Below are 18,090 nucleotides of genomic sequence, written 5' to 3' on the forward strand. Positions count from 1 at the left end.
ACTCACTGCCTGCCAGAGGATTCTCAAAATGGCCCTGTCAAGGAAGAAATCTGGGGGCTTTCCTCCCTGGCCAGTGGGTCCAATGGAGCTGTGCTGTCTGATGCAGGCACTACCAGAGGCACCCCAAGTTGTGTGCCACACTTAGGAAGCTGCTCAGGTGATGGGGCAGCTCTAGAAAAGGGGCCTGGTTTGTAGTACAACCCAGGGAGGGCATTAGCACCCCCATTTTGTTTCCCAGACGCCATAGGAGGACCAGAGACGGCCTTCCTCCGAGACAGGTCTGTTTTTTGGGATGCTGCTAAGAAGCGTCTTTAAGACAGTCCCACAACTGTTTCTCTTTACTGAGAAAAAGTGCAGCCCTGGAGGGTGGCGGCAGTGCACCCACGCAGGGCTTTTCTTTTTTGTCTTGAGGGGAGGTGCTCTCTTTGGGCAGTACCCACTCTGTGCAGCATGTGGACTTTGGTATACCCTCTGCCAGGGCCTCCACGCTGGATTTTTGGTCTGGCAGACACCAGCTGGGAGTGGAGAGAGGCGGGACTGCCGGTTGCCTGGCTTGGCACAGGGGGAACATTGCGCTTAGGGAGGCTGGCTTGGCTCTGCTCAGGTAGCTCACACCCAAATCCGAATTCCAGCTGCCCAAGTCGGCGGGCGGGTTGCGGAGGAGGCCCAGGCTCTCCCTGGGTAGGAGTGCTTCCTTTCGTTTTTAAACAAACAAATCATGAATTTAAGTCAGGGCAGAGAGCTGCCCAAAGTATAAAAATAGCCTGGGGCCACGGACGATGTCCGAAGCGAGTAGCAGCGCCTCTCGAGCCCTGCGCCTCGGAGAAGGGTGGGAGCCGTCGGGTTAACGTGGGTACACAGTACCCCGAGCAGCACCCCCCAACTCCCCTCTGCCTGTCTGGCCTGCGGTCAGACACCAGGGTCCTCTATGGGCCTCTCGCGTGTTAGGTGGGAGGGGATTGGGGCGTCCAAAGGGCAGCATCTCCCTGTCCAGCTGATTGCCTCAGGCTCACCGCCCCTCCTCGGCCTCAGTTTCCCCGTGTGTCCACCGGGGTGCGCAGGGCCTGGGCTCTCCTGCAGGGAGCCCTGCAGGACCAGGGTCCTCGCGCGGCCACGGCCGGCCTCTTTGTGTGTCCGCGCAGACAATGGCCCGGCCGCGGGGCTCTCCTCCCGGCCCGGCTCTCCTCCTCCTCCACCACCGCGGGCCGCCGGGTTTTGGGGCAGCCTGGGAGGGAAGGCTGCTTCGCCCCGCCGCCCCACCCTCCTCCCGCGCCGCCGCCCCACGGCTCCCGGGAACCCTTGGCAGACGCAAACTTGCAAGTTTGCAGGGCGCTCACAACTCGGGGCCAGGCTGCGAGCGCGGGGTGGCGGTGGCAGCGGCAGCGGCGGCGGCGGCGGCGGCGGGCGGGGCGCGCACCGGTTGCGGGCGGGGCGAGTGGCGGCGGCGGCGGCGCTGCGCCGAGTCCGCGCCCGTCGCGGGCCCCCCGCCGCTCCCCCCGCTGCAGGCCGGGCCGGAGCGGGTCGCGGGCGCGCGGCGGAGGCGCGGGCGGCGTGTGCGCGCGCGGGGCGCGCGCAGGCACAAGTAGTTTACATTGTTGGGCGACTTTTGCAACAACTCGCCGCGCCGCGGCCTCCGCGCGCCGCCGCCGCCGCCGCCGCCGCCGGCTCCCCGCCGCCCGGGCCCCGGGCGGGCCGCGCCGGGGGCCGCCGCGCTGCCGCCCCGCTGCTCCGCCGCCGGCTGGGCATGAGTTAGTCGCAGACATGGACACCAAACATTTCCTGCCGCTCGGTGAGTGCCGGCCGCAGCGGCGCGGGCGAGGGAGGGGGCCGGGGCCGGCGGGGCGGGGGCGCGTGCGCAGCGCGCGCGGGGGTCCGGCCGGGCCCATTGGCCCTGCGCCGTGGCGGTACCGAGAGTTAGCGCGCCGGGCCCTGGGAGGCGAGTGGGCACAGGGCAACTTTTCCCGGGCCCGGGCGCGCGGCGGGAGAGGGCGAGGACGCCGGGCCTCTGACTTGCCGAGAAGCGGGAGTGGGCGGCGGGGCTGGCGCGAGCGCAGGTTCGCTCGGGACGTGGAGAGGGTCCCTCACGCTGCGCATAGCGCTTCCGCGGACCCCCGGGGCGCCTGGCCCCAGCTGCCCGGGAACCCGGCCACGCCGGAGGAGCAACTTCTGCGCTCGCTGGAGGGCTCCGGGCCTCCCTGGCATTGGGATGGGGACGACGCGCTGGGTTCCAGGAGGCCACTGCTCTTCCCGGCTCGTAGGGCTGCCGCTTGGAGAAGGCCGCTGGCCCCTGGCTGTCTCTTTGCCCAGGACGGAGTCTGTGATCTTGCCGTTCCCCGACAGCAGACCAAACATAGGTGGGCACGGTCACTCAGGGGAATCTCTGATCAGGAGCATTAAACCCAAAACTGGGGCCCTGCGGTCTGGCACCCCTAGTTGTTCTTCTCTGTATTTAGGGGGACACAACCCATCGGCAGAAGGATCGTTTTCTTGTCCTGCAACCCTCCCGCCAGCAGCACCCAGCCCCAAACAGTCTGCCAACTCCAGGAGTAGAACCAAGCAGGGTCAGAGCCCCCCCCCCCCCCCCCATTGCTCTCCCTGGGGTTTTGGGAGCCAGAGGGAAAAAGCAGGGTAGGGAGACTTTATAAATGAGCTCCGGGAAAGATATTAATTTGGTGGTGAGGACAGCAGCCAGGCTGTCAGGCTGGTGAAGAATTTGTGCTGAATGGAAATCAGGACAGCTGATTATGGACGAAGCTCCACGATGGTCATTGCCTCTTTGCCTGCCCACCCCATATGAGATTTGGAGTGCATTTTGGCTACCCGGAAGGGTGATCAAAACTCAGCATGGCTCCCAGGACTTTTGATGATTTGGGGAGGTGGCACCTCCTTAACCCCCAGCTTTCTCACAGACAGGTCTGCTGCTGAGTGACTGGGGTAGTGTTACAAGTCTGTCAAAGCTTCAGACTCTACATCCTTATGAGTAGTGATAGAGGCATGGAGGCACACCTGAGCTGGGGGGTCTAGCTCCCAGGCTGTAAACTCCTGCCCATGTTACAGTTGAGAAACTGACTGGGAACGGCCTCATGTAGAAGCTACAAATGGTGGATTTGGCATTGGAACCCCCTGCCAAAATCGGCTGATAAGAAAGCTTTGTTACTGTGGCTTGTTGCTATGGGGCCTGGTGTGGGGTTGTGGGGGGGCTCCTGAGACATATCTTTCTCCTCCACCAAAGCCTTCACGTGCACACAGGAGTGCTTTGCTCAGTCTGGCCTGGGACACGGCTTGGGCCTAGTAATACTTTGGCTAGGTCTTGTCTTGAGGTGGGAACAACACCACAGGAGAGATAGAACCCATTCTCAAAGTTGAGGAATACTGAACTGGGAACAGGGTTGCAGGGTGGCTGGGCTGGAGTCTCCATGAAGAGGAGTCATGTCTCTGAGCTGATGTCTTGGCTTCACAGAGTGATGGATCTCAAGACCAGCTTGTGGCTTCCCAGGCAGCCTATGCCCCAGGGCTGAGGGCTGAGTCCTGGGCTCTGATTACGTTTTATTTTTTGCTAAGCTTGTGACCAGCTCTGAAGTCCAGTGCAGTTGAAGGTCCATTTAAGCGGCTACTTGCTTAAGCCCTTTTGTCAACACAGCCTAATCCCTCCTGGGGGCTGAGTGTCAGAGAATCTGCCTCATCCAGGGTCCCCACTTGAAGTTTCTAGGAAAGTTTGACTATCCCTTTTTCACTACCTTTTGGCTTTGGGGGTCCAGGCCTGAGGGCTTTTTTTCAGTATGCACTGTGTGGGTTTGGTAGCCTCCACGCTTCTGTCAGTTGAGCTGATCTGTACTGGATGGATCTGGGAAGAAAGGGAGGTTGGGGAATTTGCCTCAGGCAGCCCCTGTTTCCTGGCCCTGCTGCCCAGGGCTGGTCTTCCTCCATGCTAGTTGGGGACTTGGGGTAAGGGCTGGCTTCAGCCTGGATGGTGGGACTGGAGGGCTGAGCCTGCAAAGTCCAAAGGTCTCAAGCCTGCACTGACCCTCTCAGCTGTTAGTGGCCCATTTGCTTGTGAGGGTAACAGGTTTCCAGAAGTAGGGCTCTAGACCTCTAACCACCCTCTTGTGTGGTACTTGGGGACCTGGTGAGCTTGGGGCCTGCCCAAGGGGGCTTTTAGTAACATCTGAGCCCTTGTGACCCAAAATAGAGCACATTCCGGGAGTCCCGAAATAACAGGGTCACATGACTCTCAGGAGGCTGGGCTTGGAGTCCAGCTTGGGCCTGACTAGGCAGTTCATGTTTAGGCCCCCGGCTGCCTACTGATTTGGGCATTTCTTTTGGGAAACTCTGGAGGAGACTCTGTTGTTGACTGAGGAAGTGTTAGGGTGAGAAAAAGCGACCCCCTGATGGTGGTCTGACTGTGGTGGTGGCCTTGCCTGCTTGTATTCTTCTCCTGGCTGCCACTGACTATTGTGTTGGGCACAAGCATTTGTCTCAGATGTGGCAGAGAGCTAGGCCCACAGGAAGGAATCACTGAGGGTGGGGAGCTCTATATACAGCCGAGGTCTGCACTGCTCAGAGTCTGTGGGGTGTGTGGGGTACAGAGTCGATCCTGCAGCCTGATCACATGGGGCAGCTGCTGTGTGCTGGCTCCCAGGTCTGCTAGGGCCGGGGCAGCTCTTCCGGCTGTGCATGTCCTTCAGGTCTGGGGCTAGGTGTACCTCCTCAGGGAGGCCCCTCTGATTTCCTTGCTAGTGGCTTTTTGTACTGCCCATGCCGCAACTGTTCTGGAGGTTGAGTGTAAGAGTGGGGACCCTTACCCCATCCTTCTGCCTTCTCCTTGGAAAGGGAGTGTTCCAGAGGGGTTGTCAATCTGGACAATGTAGAGCTCTCAGGCCTGTGTTTCTCAAGAGCTGACCACGCATACCAAAGGAACTCTTTTATCCCATGTGTGGACAGACTCAAATTGCATAGAAGGTGGTATGAGAGAATCTTGGGCCCAGCACTGGGTGAGGCTGCCTGGAGCTTCCTATTTCCAGGGAATGGGGTCTTGCTATGTGCATATTCAGGCCAGGTCTCCATGGTGAGTGAGGCATGGCTTTGCAGGGAATGGTAGACCTGGCTCAGCTGTCTTAAGACATAGGCCTGGAACCTTGCAGATGGCCTAGGGCCAGGACGAGCCAAGACCTGCCTTCCTTCCCTGCACCTTAGGCCTAAAGCTTGTGGGCTGGGCAGGGCCTTGAGGTATTAGATTGGCTGCTGGATTTTCATGGGAACTACTATCAGGCGGGCCAGGGATGAAGCAGGAGCCCCAGTTCTCAAGAGTATAGGTATCTGGATTGTGGCTGGGAGTGTGTCCGTTTGGGGGATCACCTCCGAAACCTTTGTCCCAGTGCTATTTAAAAACAAATTACGTTTTGTGTGCGTGCAGGCACATGTGCCACAGCATTTGTATGGAGGCTAGGGGACAACTTTTGGGAGTTGCTTCTTTCTTTTCATCATCACGTACAATTCAGGGATTGAACTCAGTCCTTGATAGCAAGTACTTTACCCACCTCATCAGACCCAGTGTTGTTGTTCTTTTCTTTTCTTTTTTTTTAAATAGGCTGTTTCCATGCTGGGGAAGGGTGGGGGGAGATGGACTGTCCCCTTGCCCATGGGTCTGCAGCATGTCCTGGTTATAAGGTATATTGTTCCTTCTCTGTTTTTTTGTTTTTTTTTTTTAATTCAGACTCATTTCCATGGTCATATTCTCCCTCACAGTCACAGAGGACTCTGAAGGACAGATGCAGCTGGACAATTGATATCTGCCATCTGCATCTGTAAAATGGACAGATTTTTTTACTTATTATTTTAATTATTCGTTGTTTTTAAAGGCGGTTGAACATGCAGCCTGTTTTGTCCTAGGCTGGTTGGGAATTCATAGAGTTCTTTTTGTGGGGTGTGATTTTCTCTTTCCCAAGGTGAGGCCTGTATCCAGGTCCTTTCTGGGCCTCTGCCTCAGGATAGGGGTGGGTAACCAGTGTTGAGCCAAAACCATCCTGAAAATCCCCTATGCCATTGGGTATGGAACGGAGGTGAAGACTGGGCATCAAGACAACACAGCTGCAACCCGTTGGCTGGGTGTCCCTGCCCAGGTTTCCCCTTCTCTGCTAGGCTCCCCGGACAGACCCCAGCTGCTGCACGACTCTCCCCAAGGCTCAGTGAGTCTGGTGGAGCGAAGGACTTCGTGTGAGCACACCCACCAGAGCCTGGTGCGAGATGTTCTGAGCAGTCGTGCCCCAGCGCCTCACAGACAGGGAAATTGCACCCTAGAGTTACAAAGCGATTGTCTAGCTCAGCAGCTGAATGAGCGTGAAACGGAGCAGAAAGCGGCTGAATAAAATTGGCCCAGGATGTGTGGGGAGCGGCCTGGGTGTGCACAGACACAAACACCCCCAACGCTTACCTGGTGCTGCCTTCCACCCCACCGTGAGGCAGCAGGCCAGTGCTGTGGCCCTCCCAGGGCCTCCTAAACTTCACGTGGATCTGTGAGGCTGGCTGCTTCTCACAACCACTGTTCTTTTCCATCTCTACCTACCGATTCAGGATCTGCCCACTTGGAGAGGGTGCTGATACGGATCCACTGGGTGCCTGCTGTGTAACTGGCACTTAATTCAGGACCTTATGGCTGACCCAGGGCAGTCTTGATTAGTGATGGGAAACCCTGTGGTAGGGTCTGTTTGCCTTGGCACTTCAGTATCGTGTCTCTGTGTGGTTCTCTGCTCTGCAAATTGATTTCCCAGACAGGCCCAGCCCTGATCTTCAGCTGGGCCAAAACTTGTTCTTGAACTTGCTCAGGTCCTGTTCTGTCAGCACCTCAAGAAGCTGCTTATAAGAGTGGGGTCCATGCCCAGTCCAGTTCCCCAGGAGCCCTGAGCTGCGTCCATTCCTAAGCTTAGTGGCTATTTTGTCTTTTGACTGGAAGATGTGAGGTCTCACTGTGAAGGCTCTGGACTCTTGACCCTGGGAGGTTTGCCCTCCTTCTTCAAAAGTCACTGGAGAGTGGAGACTTCTTGATTGTCAAGCTGAGAGCTTTTGGGGATGCTGGGAAACGTTATAAGGCTCCACTGGGCTATAGAAGGTTGGGAGTGGGGACAGCAAGTGGTATTTTCTCCCAGAAGACCCATTGGCTTGGCTACTCTGCCTCACCCTGCCAGGACCAAGCTGTCTGTAGTAAGATCCTTAGGGGCCTGTGGCAGGGGACCAGAGGAAGGCAGCCCCACATAATCCCAGGGCAGGGCACAGACTTGGTTATATCTGCCGTCCCTGTCCAGAACATGTTACATGTGTATGCATGCACACAAGTGCACTGTGGCATGGCCTTTGGGAATCTAGCAGCATTGTGCTAACTAAGTTCTTCCTAAGGGGACTCCAGGCCTGCTGGTGGCCTCCATCCCCATGTAATTAGGGTGCAACTGCTTGGCACAGCCACCTTGTCCTTCAGCCCATGGCAAAGTTGCCAGAGGAGGGGGTGTGCGTTACAAACATAGCCAGACCAGAGGCCATGAGGCAGGCCTGGACGATGAGAGTGCTAGGTGGAGCTGTCTCAGGTCCCCTGAGTATACAGAGGTAGGTTAGAGGCAGTGCATGGGGCTAAGGAGGAAGTGTCTTCTGCTGGCTATGGAGGCCCTGGTTGGGCCCATCCTCACAGTATTTAGGCTGGGGAGGCGGCTCCCACAGACCCTGGAGTTCTAGGCTGTCCTGGACTGGTCTGTAGAGTCTCCTCCTTTCTTGGTTAGGGGCGCTGCTGTGGAGGAGGGGATTGCTTTCTTCCTGTTCCTTGCAGTTGACTCTGTCTTGCACTCGTGCCTTTGAGCCTTTTCTTGGGAAAGTCCCTTAACACCCTGGCTGATACATGCCTCAGGCTTGTGATGTCTCCCAGAAAGGTGAGGGAACAGTTTAGTGGTCACAAATTTATGTCCTGGTCTGGGAGGACAGACAGGCCCAGTGGATTGGATGGTGCTAGGGACCAGGTTGGCCTTGATGGAGCCTTGTCTGTGGGATCAGAGTCGAGCCCCTGAGGGTGAAGAGAAGGCTTCTGGGCTTGGCACTGGGACTCTGGGATCCCTTGGGGGAGGAGTCAGTACTGAGGCTCTAGATGTGTGTAGCTAAGGGTCTTCTTTGCCCAAGTTCAAATCTGTCCTTTATGATACCCTATTCCAGAGGCAAGTTCTCTCAGATGGGCTAGGGACTCAGGGGGCATAGGTTCAGTGTCTTATCTTCCATGGAGACGAGACTGTACCCTAGCTTCCCTGGACCTCTGCTGGCCCATTGGCTAGACACAACTTTCTCAGACAGCATCCTGGAACCCAGGGCTGGTGCTGATGGCTGTCAGCAGAGGCTATAGCATCCTGAGCGGGAGGGGAGGGGAGGGGAACATGGTAGGGTGGGTTTAGGCTAGGTCCTGTGTCTGTCTGTCTCTCTCTGTCTCTGTCTCTCTCTCTTTGTGTGTGTGTGTGTGTATGTATGTGTGTGTGTAAATCCTGCAGTGCCTGTGGATAAGCCCTGCGGAGTTCAAAGCCACTGGGTGTGCGCTGGCTATAATGAGGTTACTGATTCAACTGGCTTCCTGGTGCTGCAGCCCAGAGTGCAGGGAGGTTAGGAAGCCCCGTGAGGGATCTAAGTATCCCATAATTGACCAATTTAGCTTAAGTGTCCGTGCTGGCCCCGGGCAGAGGTCAGGCGGTGACAGTCCAGGTGGCTGGAGTAGCTGCTTACAGGCCCAGAAGGTGCTTCATTTGTCTAGGCCCTCTGAAGTGAAGCTCTACGCCTCAGGGGCTTGGTGGCCACCCTTGCCATTGTCTGCCGGCTAGCTGGCTTCCCACACTGGCTACGGACTGTCCTCTATGTTTTTGCCTTAGGTCTTGCAAAGGGTAGCATCCGTCTGGGTTTCAGTTTTGTCTTCCAACCAGTTGCTTCTCTGCCTGTTGTCCTGCCCCCTCCAGGGGCTGTGGGATGGGATCCAGGCCTTTGGCTGAACGACCTGCTTAGCCCGTGTGGCTTCTGAGAGGCCAGCTTCGATTCTGTATCTCTTTCCGAGACGTTCCAAGGGCAGGGCCAAACATGTGTTACCCAGCTTGAACGAATGGAATTGGCCTCTGGCTTTGCTGGGGCTAGAAGATGTCCAGAGCTCTGGAGAGGGGCTGGCAGGGCCATGGAACCTCATTCTTTGGAAAGTCAAGGCCTGGTGTCCAGATGCTTCACCAGACAGGTGCTCCCCAGACAGCACTGGGCACCATGCAGCATGTGTCAGCAAAAACATAAGCCATTCCTTCAGCTCAGTATCCCTGTGGGTGGGCCATGAGGTGAGAAACGAGGTGGAGCCCCGCACGGAAGGTCTCCTTCAGGGGCCTCGGTAGAGCGTTTTTCCGTCAGACTCCTGGTGTCTGTTGCATACCCTCTTGGTGTGTAGCTATACAGAATGGCCTTTTTAGAGGTGTTGGAACTGCTCTTGGTTTGGGTGGCTCCCCCAACTCCTGATTCTGCCTTGCCAAGGCACTCTCTGCCCAGCTGTCTATGGGTTCCTAAGCAGCTCCTTTTCCCCCTCTGGGCCTGGGCCTCCCTAGGACTCTTGGCAGTTGGAGGCCTCTGTCTTTGCCCTGTGCTGTGGCACCTTGGCTTTGTTCTGGATTGGTAGACATTCAGTCACATACTACAGCTGGTGTCCAGGTCCTTAGGAGTTACTGTGTTTCCTCTCTTAGCTGAGGAGGACAGGAATCAGACTGAGATGTCCCCAAGGCCTAGGAAGCCATGGACACTTAGTTAGTCATTGGTGATGGGGCTGGACGTGGCTCTGGATTTCAACTGGAGACATTAGAGAAGACACTTTGAGGTTGAGCATGCATTGCAGATACTGTGTCTCTTAAGAAAGAGGAGGTGAAGGGAAGGGGCATGAGCCCTAGAGATGAGCAGTTCACCCCCTTGTCTGTCTGAGTTGGGACCAGCTCTGTCTTTAGGCTCTGACCTCTCCACTGATTGCTCCACATTCACTGCAGTAAGTGCCCCCTACACTTGGGGGCAGGTGGCTCTGTAGCCTCTCCTGACCCACCAGGTACCTCCCATCCTCTTCTCTCTCACCCAGCTTCTTCATGTTTAATATTTACTGGTGACTAGACTACCCTGTGTGGTGAGCGAGTGCTATCTCTTAGTCTAGTACAATGTGGGCCACCACTGGCAAAATCATCTCCTTGGCCTTCTTCAGTTGCTTCACCTATATGGTGCTTGGGAGATCGGGGCACTTGATGGAGGTGTTGCAGTTAGGTTTTGAATTACAATTCACAAGTCTGCTAGGCAAGCTATGAATTAAAGCAGGCCTTTTCCAGGGAGTTATGTCCCCCCCCCCCTCCAGCTGAGGGTCTGGTGATGAGTTGCCCAGGTGGGCATGAGCATAGGTCTTCCCTCAAGGGCTCCAGAAGGATCCATCTGCCTATCCAGGCTTCTCTGGCCTGCCTCTTGCTAGCTGGGTCACGGGTGTATGTGCTGTGGAGACTGTGTGTGTGTGTGTGTGTGTGTGTGTGTGTGTGTGTTTGTGTGTGTTTGGCTCATGTAGGATGTGTTTGGCTCATGTAGGAATGATTAACTCTATGTGGTGCTGAGGTGGAGCCTGGTGGAGATGTGGTGGTTGCAAGTCCCTCTGAGCTGTTCCCCTGATGACCGTCTCCTCTCCTGGTTCTCAAGACTTCCTGGGTATGGACTATGTCCCTTCTGGCCCACTACAGGTCATTGCCCACTGGAGGGTGCTAGCTTTGGAACTCAGGCCTATTCTGGAAGGGACAGTAGGGTTGCCCCTACAGCCAGCCCATCTCCACATCTCTGGTCCATCCCCATTTCTGTTCCCATGGGCATTTTTGGTGTCATCTGCCCAGAAGACTATAAGAAGTATTGGCCCTGTTCCTCCTTGCCGGTTGGAGGACAGCTCTGATTGAGACCAGAGTCCAGGGGAGGTGGCAGAGCCACTCCCACCCATCCTGCCCTGGACTTTCTGCCCAGGATCAAGGTTGAGAAGGGTTGAGAAGTGGGGACTTAGTCATCATACCAGGAGCAGAGCTTCCTTTCCTCTTGGGCTCCCTGGGCATGATTTCTGGGCATGCTACCACTTGAGGTTGGGGACCTGGCCTAGAAAGGCTGGGTGATGGTGGTCTCCAGGCCCAGTGGCTTCTTAGGGGCTCCTATCCCTTGCTCTCGGCTGCATGTACTTTCTGAATCAGGGTGTGTAAGTCTCTTCCTCAGTTGGTTTCCTTGGCAGGAAGGATGGACACCCAGTTTTGGCAGAGGTGGGAGTACATGCTTGTAGTGTCCTCCAGGATCTATGGCAGTTTACGGCAGAAGTGGGCCCTTTTCTCAGGACCCACTACCCGAGTCTTTCTGGGTATGCTGGCTCTGCATGTACCGTCCTTCAGGGCAGGTGGCTCCAGGGCTGTTTGCTGCAGAATCCCCAGTGTCGTGTGCCACAAATACTGCAGGGCATTATAGAATGAGTTAATGCCCTCTGCAGAGCCCCTACCCCAGAATTAGTGTGGTGTCTTCCCTGGCTTCTGGGGCAGAGTATTTGGATGTTGCCATTCCTAAGTCTGGCACAGCGTCCCCTGTGGCGGTCAGCTGTAAGACTTCTGGGTGTCCCTTAGCTCTGGCCTCCAGCAGTTGTGTTCCTGACCACGGCCCGAGTGGGTCAGTTTCAGACCTTCAATTCCAAGGAGAATTCAGATGGACTGGTTTCTTGTAGCTTGGCCTGCTGAGTGGCAATCTTTTAAGGGGTTAGGGAGCTAGGAAGGGCCATTAGTACTCAGCCATAGAGGACCATTCTGGGGTACACAGACTACCGGAGACATGTAGGAGCAGGCACATGGCAGCCTGGGATTCCAGCAGGATATAGTGATGCAGAGTAAGAGACCATGTGCTCAGGAGGAGCTTTAGAGAGACCAGTGGCAAGCTGTGTGGTTACAGACTTGAGTAGGAGCGTTGGCCAGGGAGAGTGTGGAGTCCGTTCTGAGTGGCTGAGGACAGAGGGCTGGAGGGTAGGTCAGAGGGCACTGGGATCCAAATGCTCTGAATCTCTTAGGTAGAGCCTGTGGAGGGGACGTGTGGTAAAGACTCCGCTCCTATACAAGGGGCAGTTGTCAAGGCAGGTAGCAGCAAATGAGAGGGGTTTACTAGGTAAGAAGTGGGGAGGCCTGGGGTAGGGCTGAGGAGGGCTAAGGTCCCTCCCGAGGATCCTGTGAGTCAGATTTTGAGCAGACCCTATCCTGTCTATCCTAGAATTCTACTGCCTTTTGGGCATCATGGACTCTTGTTTTGGTGGCTCTGTATAGCACAAGGCTAAGCCATCTCTAGCAGGGTGCCCCCCCCCCCCCCAGGTCTGGCATGAGTAAAAGGAGACGTGGTTCTGGATTTGTGATGGTGTTGAGGGGTGACTGGACCCCTGTGGTTCTGGCTGCTTCTCCCTCACAACACTGCCTGTGGTTTTTGGACTGCAAGAGAAGTTTGACTGACCCGGATGGGGCATGCACGTGATGATATGTCCTAAAGACAGCTTTGTGACTCAGGATGTCCTCTTTAACTGTTCTTCCTTCCTCTGATGGCCCATGTGGGGAGGGTTGTCCTGCTCTGTGCCTCATGAGTATCCATGATGCCACTCTGGTCTGGGAGGCAGAGCTGTAGGCACTGGCAGCTTCCCTGGCTGGCCTGGCAGTGTTATTTATAAGACTTCTCTGGGCAGGTGTTTGGGGGTTCAGCTACAGCCAGACATCTGACCTGATTGGCTCATTCTGACTCCCTGTGACTGATGTGTTGTGGTCTATAAGGGATAATTTTTGTAGTGTTTCGGGACCTTCTTGTGTCAGATCTAACCTCTGTCCACCTGGTTGCAGGACATGAATACCACTCTGGCTCATGGATCAGACTTGAGTCCAGTCTGGTTCCTCTGACCCAGGCTGACATCTCATAGGGTCATGGGACAGGTCACTGTGCCACCCTTGGATAACTCAATGGTGGCTGGTGTGTACTCTTTGGGCATCTGGCTCTTGAAGCTGTGGCTGGCAAGCTGGTTTTGGCTTGCTGATGTCATGGTCTCATTTGCCCACAATGGCTTGGGAACTTATCTTCTTGTGGACAGTTATTGTGTCTCCTGGGCTGGATAGCAGGACACATGGTCATTCATGGGACAGAGCAGAGGATGGCTATTGGGCCCATGTGGCCCTGGACAGGCCTGATAATCTGTGATGTCATTATCAGAGGGGGCTGTGCAGTCCTTACCTTTGACCATGATTCCAGCCTGGCATGGTGGAGATCCTAGGGGACCCTGCACCTGCTGGGACATCTAGGTGAGGTGGTGTGGGAGCCGGTCTTCGGGGGCCCCTCTCCGCTCCCAGAGCTCAAGTTCTACCGGGATTCTTGAAACGGCCTCTCCCCGGACACCCCTCTACCCCCCACCCCCAGGTTTCCCTGGCTGCCTTTCTGAGAACAACACTGTGATTGTTGTCCCATTTTCCTTCTGCTGCGGCTTTCTCACTTGGTGTGGGAAACTGGGGACTGAGGGATCTGGGTTGTCAGCTGCGGGGTATCGAGCAGGGCTGACATTCAGTATGTGGGGTTGGCACATGGGGAACTAGAAGGGCGAAGGTCCTTTTGTTCCTTTGTCCTCAGCCCCCACTTGTAATCTTGTTCATGGGGTCCTGAGCCTCACCGGCCTCCTGGCCAGCTTGTAGGGTCTACAGACAGCAGCCCACTTGGCAGAGAGCCTAGACCTGGTTTGCAGTGTGTGGTCCTCTCTTCTAGCCTTCTTGCCTTATCTCTGTGCTGGCCACCTCAGACTTTCCCCTGGGCTTTTAGAGCCCAGACTACTGTGAGCACAGGACCCTCCTGCTGTTTGTGTGACCGGGTGCTAGGCAAGTGTGAGTGCAGAACTCTTTGTGTGTAGATGGTACTTGTGTCCATGTCCAACCCTCTGTGCGTGCATCCGAGTCCTGTTCTGAGAGAGTCTTTTTGTGCTTCATGTCTGTGTATCATGTCTATGTGTGTGTGTCTGATGGATACTCACGTCCATATATGAGGTTTTGTGTATCATCCACATATGAGTATATATGGCCATGCATGTGTGTCTGTGTATGTACTTGTGCCTATTAATGCGTTCTGTGCATCATCCATATGTGAGTGAACATGATGTGTCTGTATGTGAAATTCTGTATACTAGCCATATGTGAGTGTGCATGGTTACGTATGTGAATCTATATGTACTCTTGTGTTCTTCTATAAAGTTCTGTATATTAGCCACATGTAAGCGTGCATAGCCACATATATGTATATCTTCATATATATGTCCATGCATATGGGTTTGTGTATTGTCCACATATAACTGTGCATGGCTGTGTGTGAGCTTGTGTCTGTGCATACTCTGTGTCCATGTATGTGTCCATGTACTCTGTGTTCTGTATTTTACCTGTGAGAGTTCATGGCATGTGTACATATGTCTGTGCATGAGCCTTTGTCTATTATATATCTATGAGTGTACTCACACTCATAGATATAGCACACTCATGTTTATGCATATTGCCTATATATGGAATGTACATGGTCATATGTAAGCTTGTATCTATGTGCATACCTGTCATACATGAAGGTCAATCTGTTGGCCATGTGTGAGCATGCATGGCTCTGTGTTTGTCATGCTACCTGTGCTTATGCATAAGGTTCATGTATTGCCTGTGTATGTGACCCTATATAAGTGTGTCTCTGTGTATACCCATGTCCATGTGTGTAGTGTAGTGCCCACATGTGAGTGTGCATGGCCATGAGTGTGTGTATCTATATGTAAATGTCTTCATGCATGAGGTTCATGTATTGTTCTTGTGTGTCTGTGCACACCTGTGTCCATGCATGGGGACTTGTCCTGTTTTGAATTCTGTTAGCCCCAGGCCTAGACCATAATAGTCATTAGTAGTCATCCTCAGCACCTGGGTACCCTAGACACTCCCTGCCAGTCTCTGAGTATCGCCAGACCGTGCCTGATGCTGTAGGGGAGAGGAAAATGTACCAGCTAAGGTCAGATGGCCCTTCTCTACTTTGTAGCTCCAAAGGAGGTCTGTGCCCTGGGGGAAAGAAGTTAGTAGGACCTAAAGCCAGGGTCAGTTGCACACTTTAGTGTAAAGGAGCCTGGTGTGAGTGCTGGCCAGGCTCGGCAGGGAAGGGTAGGAAGGAAGGCTTCCTCTCATTGTGTGGTGAGGAAATTAGGTCTGAGAGCTGCAGGCAGGCTGTGTGGGTGGGGGGACAGGGCTAGGCTGTCAGTGGAAGACTGTGCTCGGGTGCCTTTCTCTCAACTGTCCACTTTAGGCAAAGCAGGCATATTTACAGATGGGGAACAGAGAAGAGATGTTATAGGAAGCTCCAGCATGGTGGGTTATAGTGCTTACTAACTCTGCCCTCCCTTGCCTGAAGCCACACCGAGGCACAGAGAAGTTGCCACTGGTGAGAATTTGAATCCAGGACCCCAGGACTCCCCCTTTCAACACTTCCTGTTGGGTCCCCGGCACCTGGTTAGCCTCATGGTGTCAGCAGGGGTGGAGACACCTTGTATCTGGGAGGTACTGGAGCCAGCCTGCCTTGCTAGGCAAGGAGATACCCTGTTTCCTTCACAAACAACTGGGGCTGGTCAGAGCAATTTTATTTTTATTTCCTATTTTTACTTCCTCGTGGGCTCTTTTCAGAAACTCTGTGTTAGATGGGCTCCACCCTCCAATCTCCACCCGGCTTCCTGGCCCAAGCCTCAAACCCTGGATAGGAGCTCAAATGCATGTTTGTGTGGCATGGCAACAGTACACCTGGTGCTGGGGTTGGGAGGCTCCTGCCCTTCTCATATTCTGGGCAGTGGATGGTGGCAGGCATGTGCTTCAGTGCCAGACAAAGTTTCTCTGCTCACCTCTCTGGTCCTTTCTGGAGGTGTATACTCATGGCAGGGTAGGGCACAGTCTTTGGAAACTGTGTATCGGGCAGTGTGCGCAGCCGAGACCTGGCTAAGGAGGGTGTGATGAGGGTCGGACTCCACTGCACTATGGCTTGTGTAGGTTTTGTTTCCCAGGCCCCGGCCCAGCCTCAATCCACAATGGTTTATGCTGTTAGGGACCTGCAAAGCTCATCCTGGGTGGGGGTTCTCACCTGTCAGCATAACCAGGATTATGCTGGTGACTGCCAGATATGGGATCCTGAACTGTGCTCAGGCTAGGGGCAGTGAGGCCCCTGACTCTCAGGCCCAGGGAAGGCTGTTTTCATGGACACCTGGGTTCACTAAGTTCTCCCCATTTAGCCTGCTAAGCCTTTCCACCTCTTAAGAGTTCTGTGGAGAGAGTTGCCCTGTTCACCAGAGGGGGAGGGGGATGGGGAATGAGGAAGCTCACAGAGGTGTCACTGAGCCCTGAAGCTGTTTAGTTTGTGGCCAGGGTACTGGTAGCTGGAGTTACTGTCTCTGCGCTAGGCCACCCATTTGGCCAATAGGAACAGATGTTTTCCAGCTTCCCTCCTCGTCCTTCCTGCTTGGGCAGGCTTGGTACTGGTACAGGTGGTAGTAGCAGGCACTGGGGTTTTCAGGTATTCCTTTGATTAGAGGCCAGGAAACAGAACCTCATAGCGTGTGTGCGTGTGCGTGTGTGTGTGTGTGTGTGTGTGTGTGCGTGCGTGTGCGTGTGCATGTGCGTGTGCAGTCTTTCGTGGAGAGGCCAGCTTACAGATTTCCATGTGGCTGCCCATGGATACCCTGGGCTCAGGCATTTGGCCTATGGAGATGAGGGTGCTCCTCCCTCAGAGCTGTGTAAGTTATCAGTGGGCCATGGGGCTGCCACAGCATTTACCCTAGGCAGCACGTATGTCCTAGATGGTGTGTTAACCCTGGGGATCATGGGGAGCCAACCTGGGCAGCATATGTGCCTTGGACAGCACGTGCACCTGGCTAGCATATCTCCTTCTCTGAGTCTTTGCTTTTTCATCTCTGTGTGTGGGGTCAGGGCTCTCACTTCTAGAGTGGTTTTGGGAGTTGTTGAAGTAGGGCTTATCTCTTGGTTCTGTGCCTGAAATAGGAAGTGATGGTTGAGGGCCTCTCAGAACTGTAGAGTTTTTGTCCCAGGGGCAGCAGGAGAGCAGTTGCCCATGGGTCAGTCCTGGGATAGGACTGGAGGGGGCAATGAGCTGTGGGGTGAAGTGTTTCTCTGGAGAGGGCATCTGGGATGGCTGCTTCTAAAACCATCCTGGAGTGCAGGGGTTCCCAGGGCTAGGAGGGGAGACTCACTGGTTGTAGCTTCAACAGGGACTTGAGAGTAAAGTCATTGTCCAAACCCCAGTGGTCTTTCTAGTGACCCAGGCTCATTGGAGAGACACATTTATCCAGCAGGGTCCCCATGCCTTGGGACCCATCTTCACTATCGCCTTCAGCCAGGGTGTTCAACGTTGGGTTGGTTCCTCCTCTGCACGTGTTTTTGTAACTGTGGGAAAGACTGCTTCCTCCGCCCCGACAGCAGTGAGGAGTATGTTCAGCAGACGAGATGGATCTGCTGCCTCAAGCTCTCTGGCCTCCATGCCTGACCACTGGAGGACATGCAGGATATAGGACTGACTTTGTGCTAGGTGTAGGTGCTGAGCCAAATGCCTGTGTCCTGTGCATTCCCACCTCTGGGCCTTTGCTCATGTCCTCCTCCTGGTTGGTGGCCTCCCTGACCGTGGTGCTGTTTGCTCTCATACCTGGGGATTTAGACTCAATATCTTGGGAATAGAGTGGCCTGAACCCCATCTTTGCCCTTATGAGTTCATCAGATATGGGTTAGTGGGGACCTAGCTTGTCTGGAGTCTGCAGCATAAATATGGACAAAGCCACTCCCATACTCCTCTCCAGGCCTCTCTTTTCCTATCCCTTTCTGTGTGAGGGTGTCTATCCTGAGCTTATAGGGGGAGGGTAGCTCGTTTCTACAGCCTGTGTGGACTGGTACCAGCTAAGCCTCATGCTTTCTCTTGGGTTCAGTTTCCTGCCTCAATACTCGCCACCCACCGGAAGGGGCTGTGATTGGGGTCCGCCCCATGTGCCTGACTCAG

General features: G+C 54.8%; 1 protein-coding gene across 5 annotated transcripts in view; it reads left to right on the plus strand.

Moving 5' to 3' along the window:
* Nucleotides 1–477: 477 nt before the first annotated feature.
* Nucleotides 478–18,090, plus strand: part of Rxra (retinoid X receptor alpha) — an 86,501-nt gene continuing 68,888 nt past the window's right edge. The window contains exons 1-2 of one of the 5 annotated variants that reach the window (XM_076928335.1): nt 1,703–1,789; nt 2,259–2,354. In XM_076928335.1, the coding sequence (XP_076784450.1) occupies nt 1,762–1,789; nt 2,259–2,354 (124 nt within the window). In that variant the 5' untranslated portion in view covers nt 1,703–1,761. Of the gene's footprint in view, nt 682–736; nt 850–1,533; nt 1,790–2,258; nt 2,355–18,090 lie in introns of those variants that run through there. The other 4 variants (XM_076928336.1, XM_076928338.1, XM_076928337.1 and 1 more) reach the window with 4 other exon arrangements.

Source organism: Arvicanthis niloticus, chromosome 2 (assembly GCF_011762505.2).
Source record: "Arvicanthis niloticus isolate mArvNil1 chromosome 2, mArvNil1.pat.X, whole genome shotgun sequence".
In the NCBI taxonomy this organism is placed as follows: Eukaryota; Metazoa; Chordata; class Mammalia; order Rodentia; family Muridae; genus Arvicanthis; species Arvicanthis niloticus.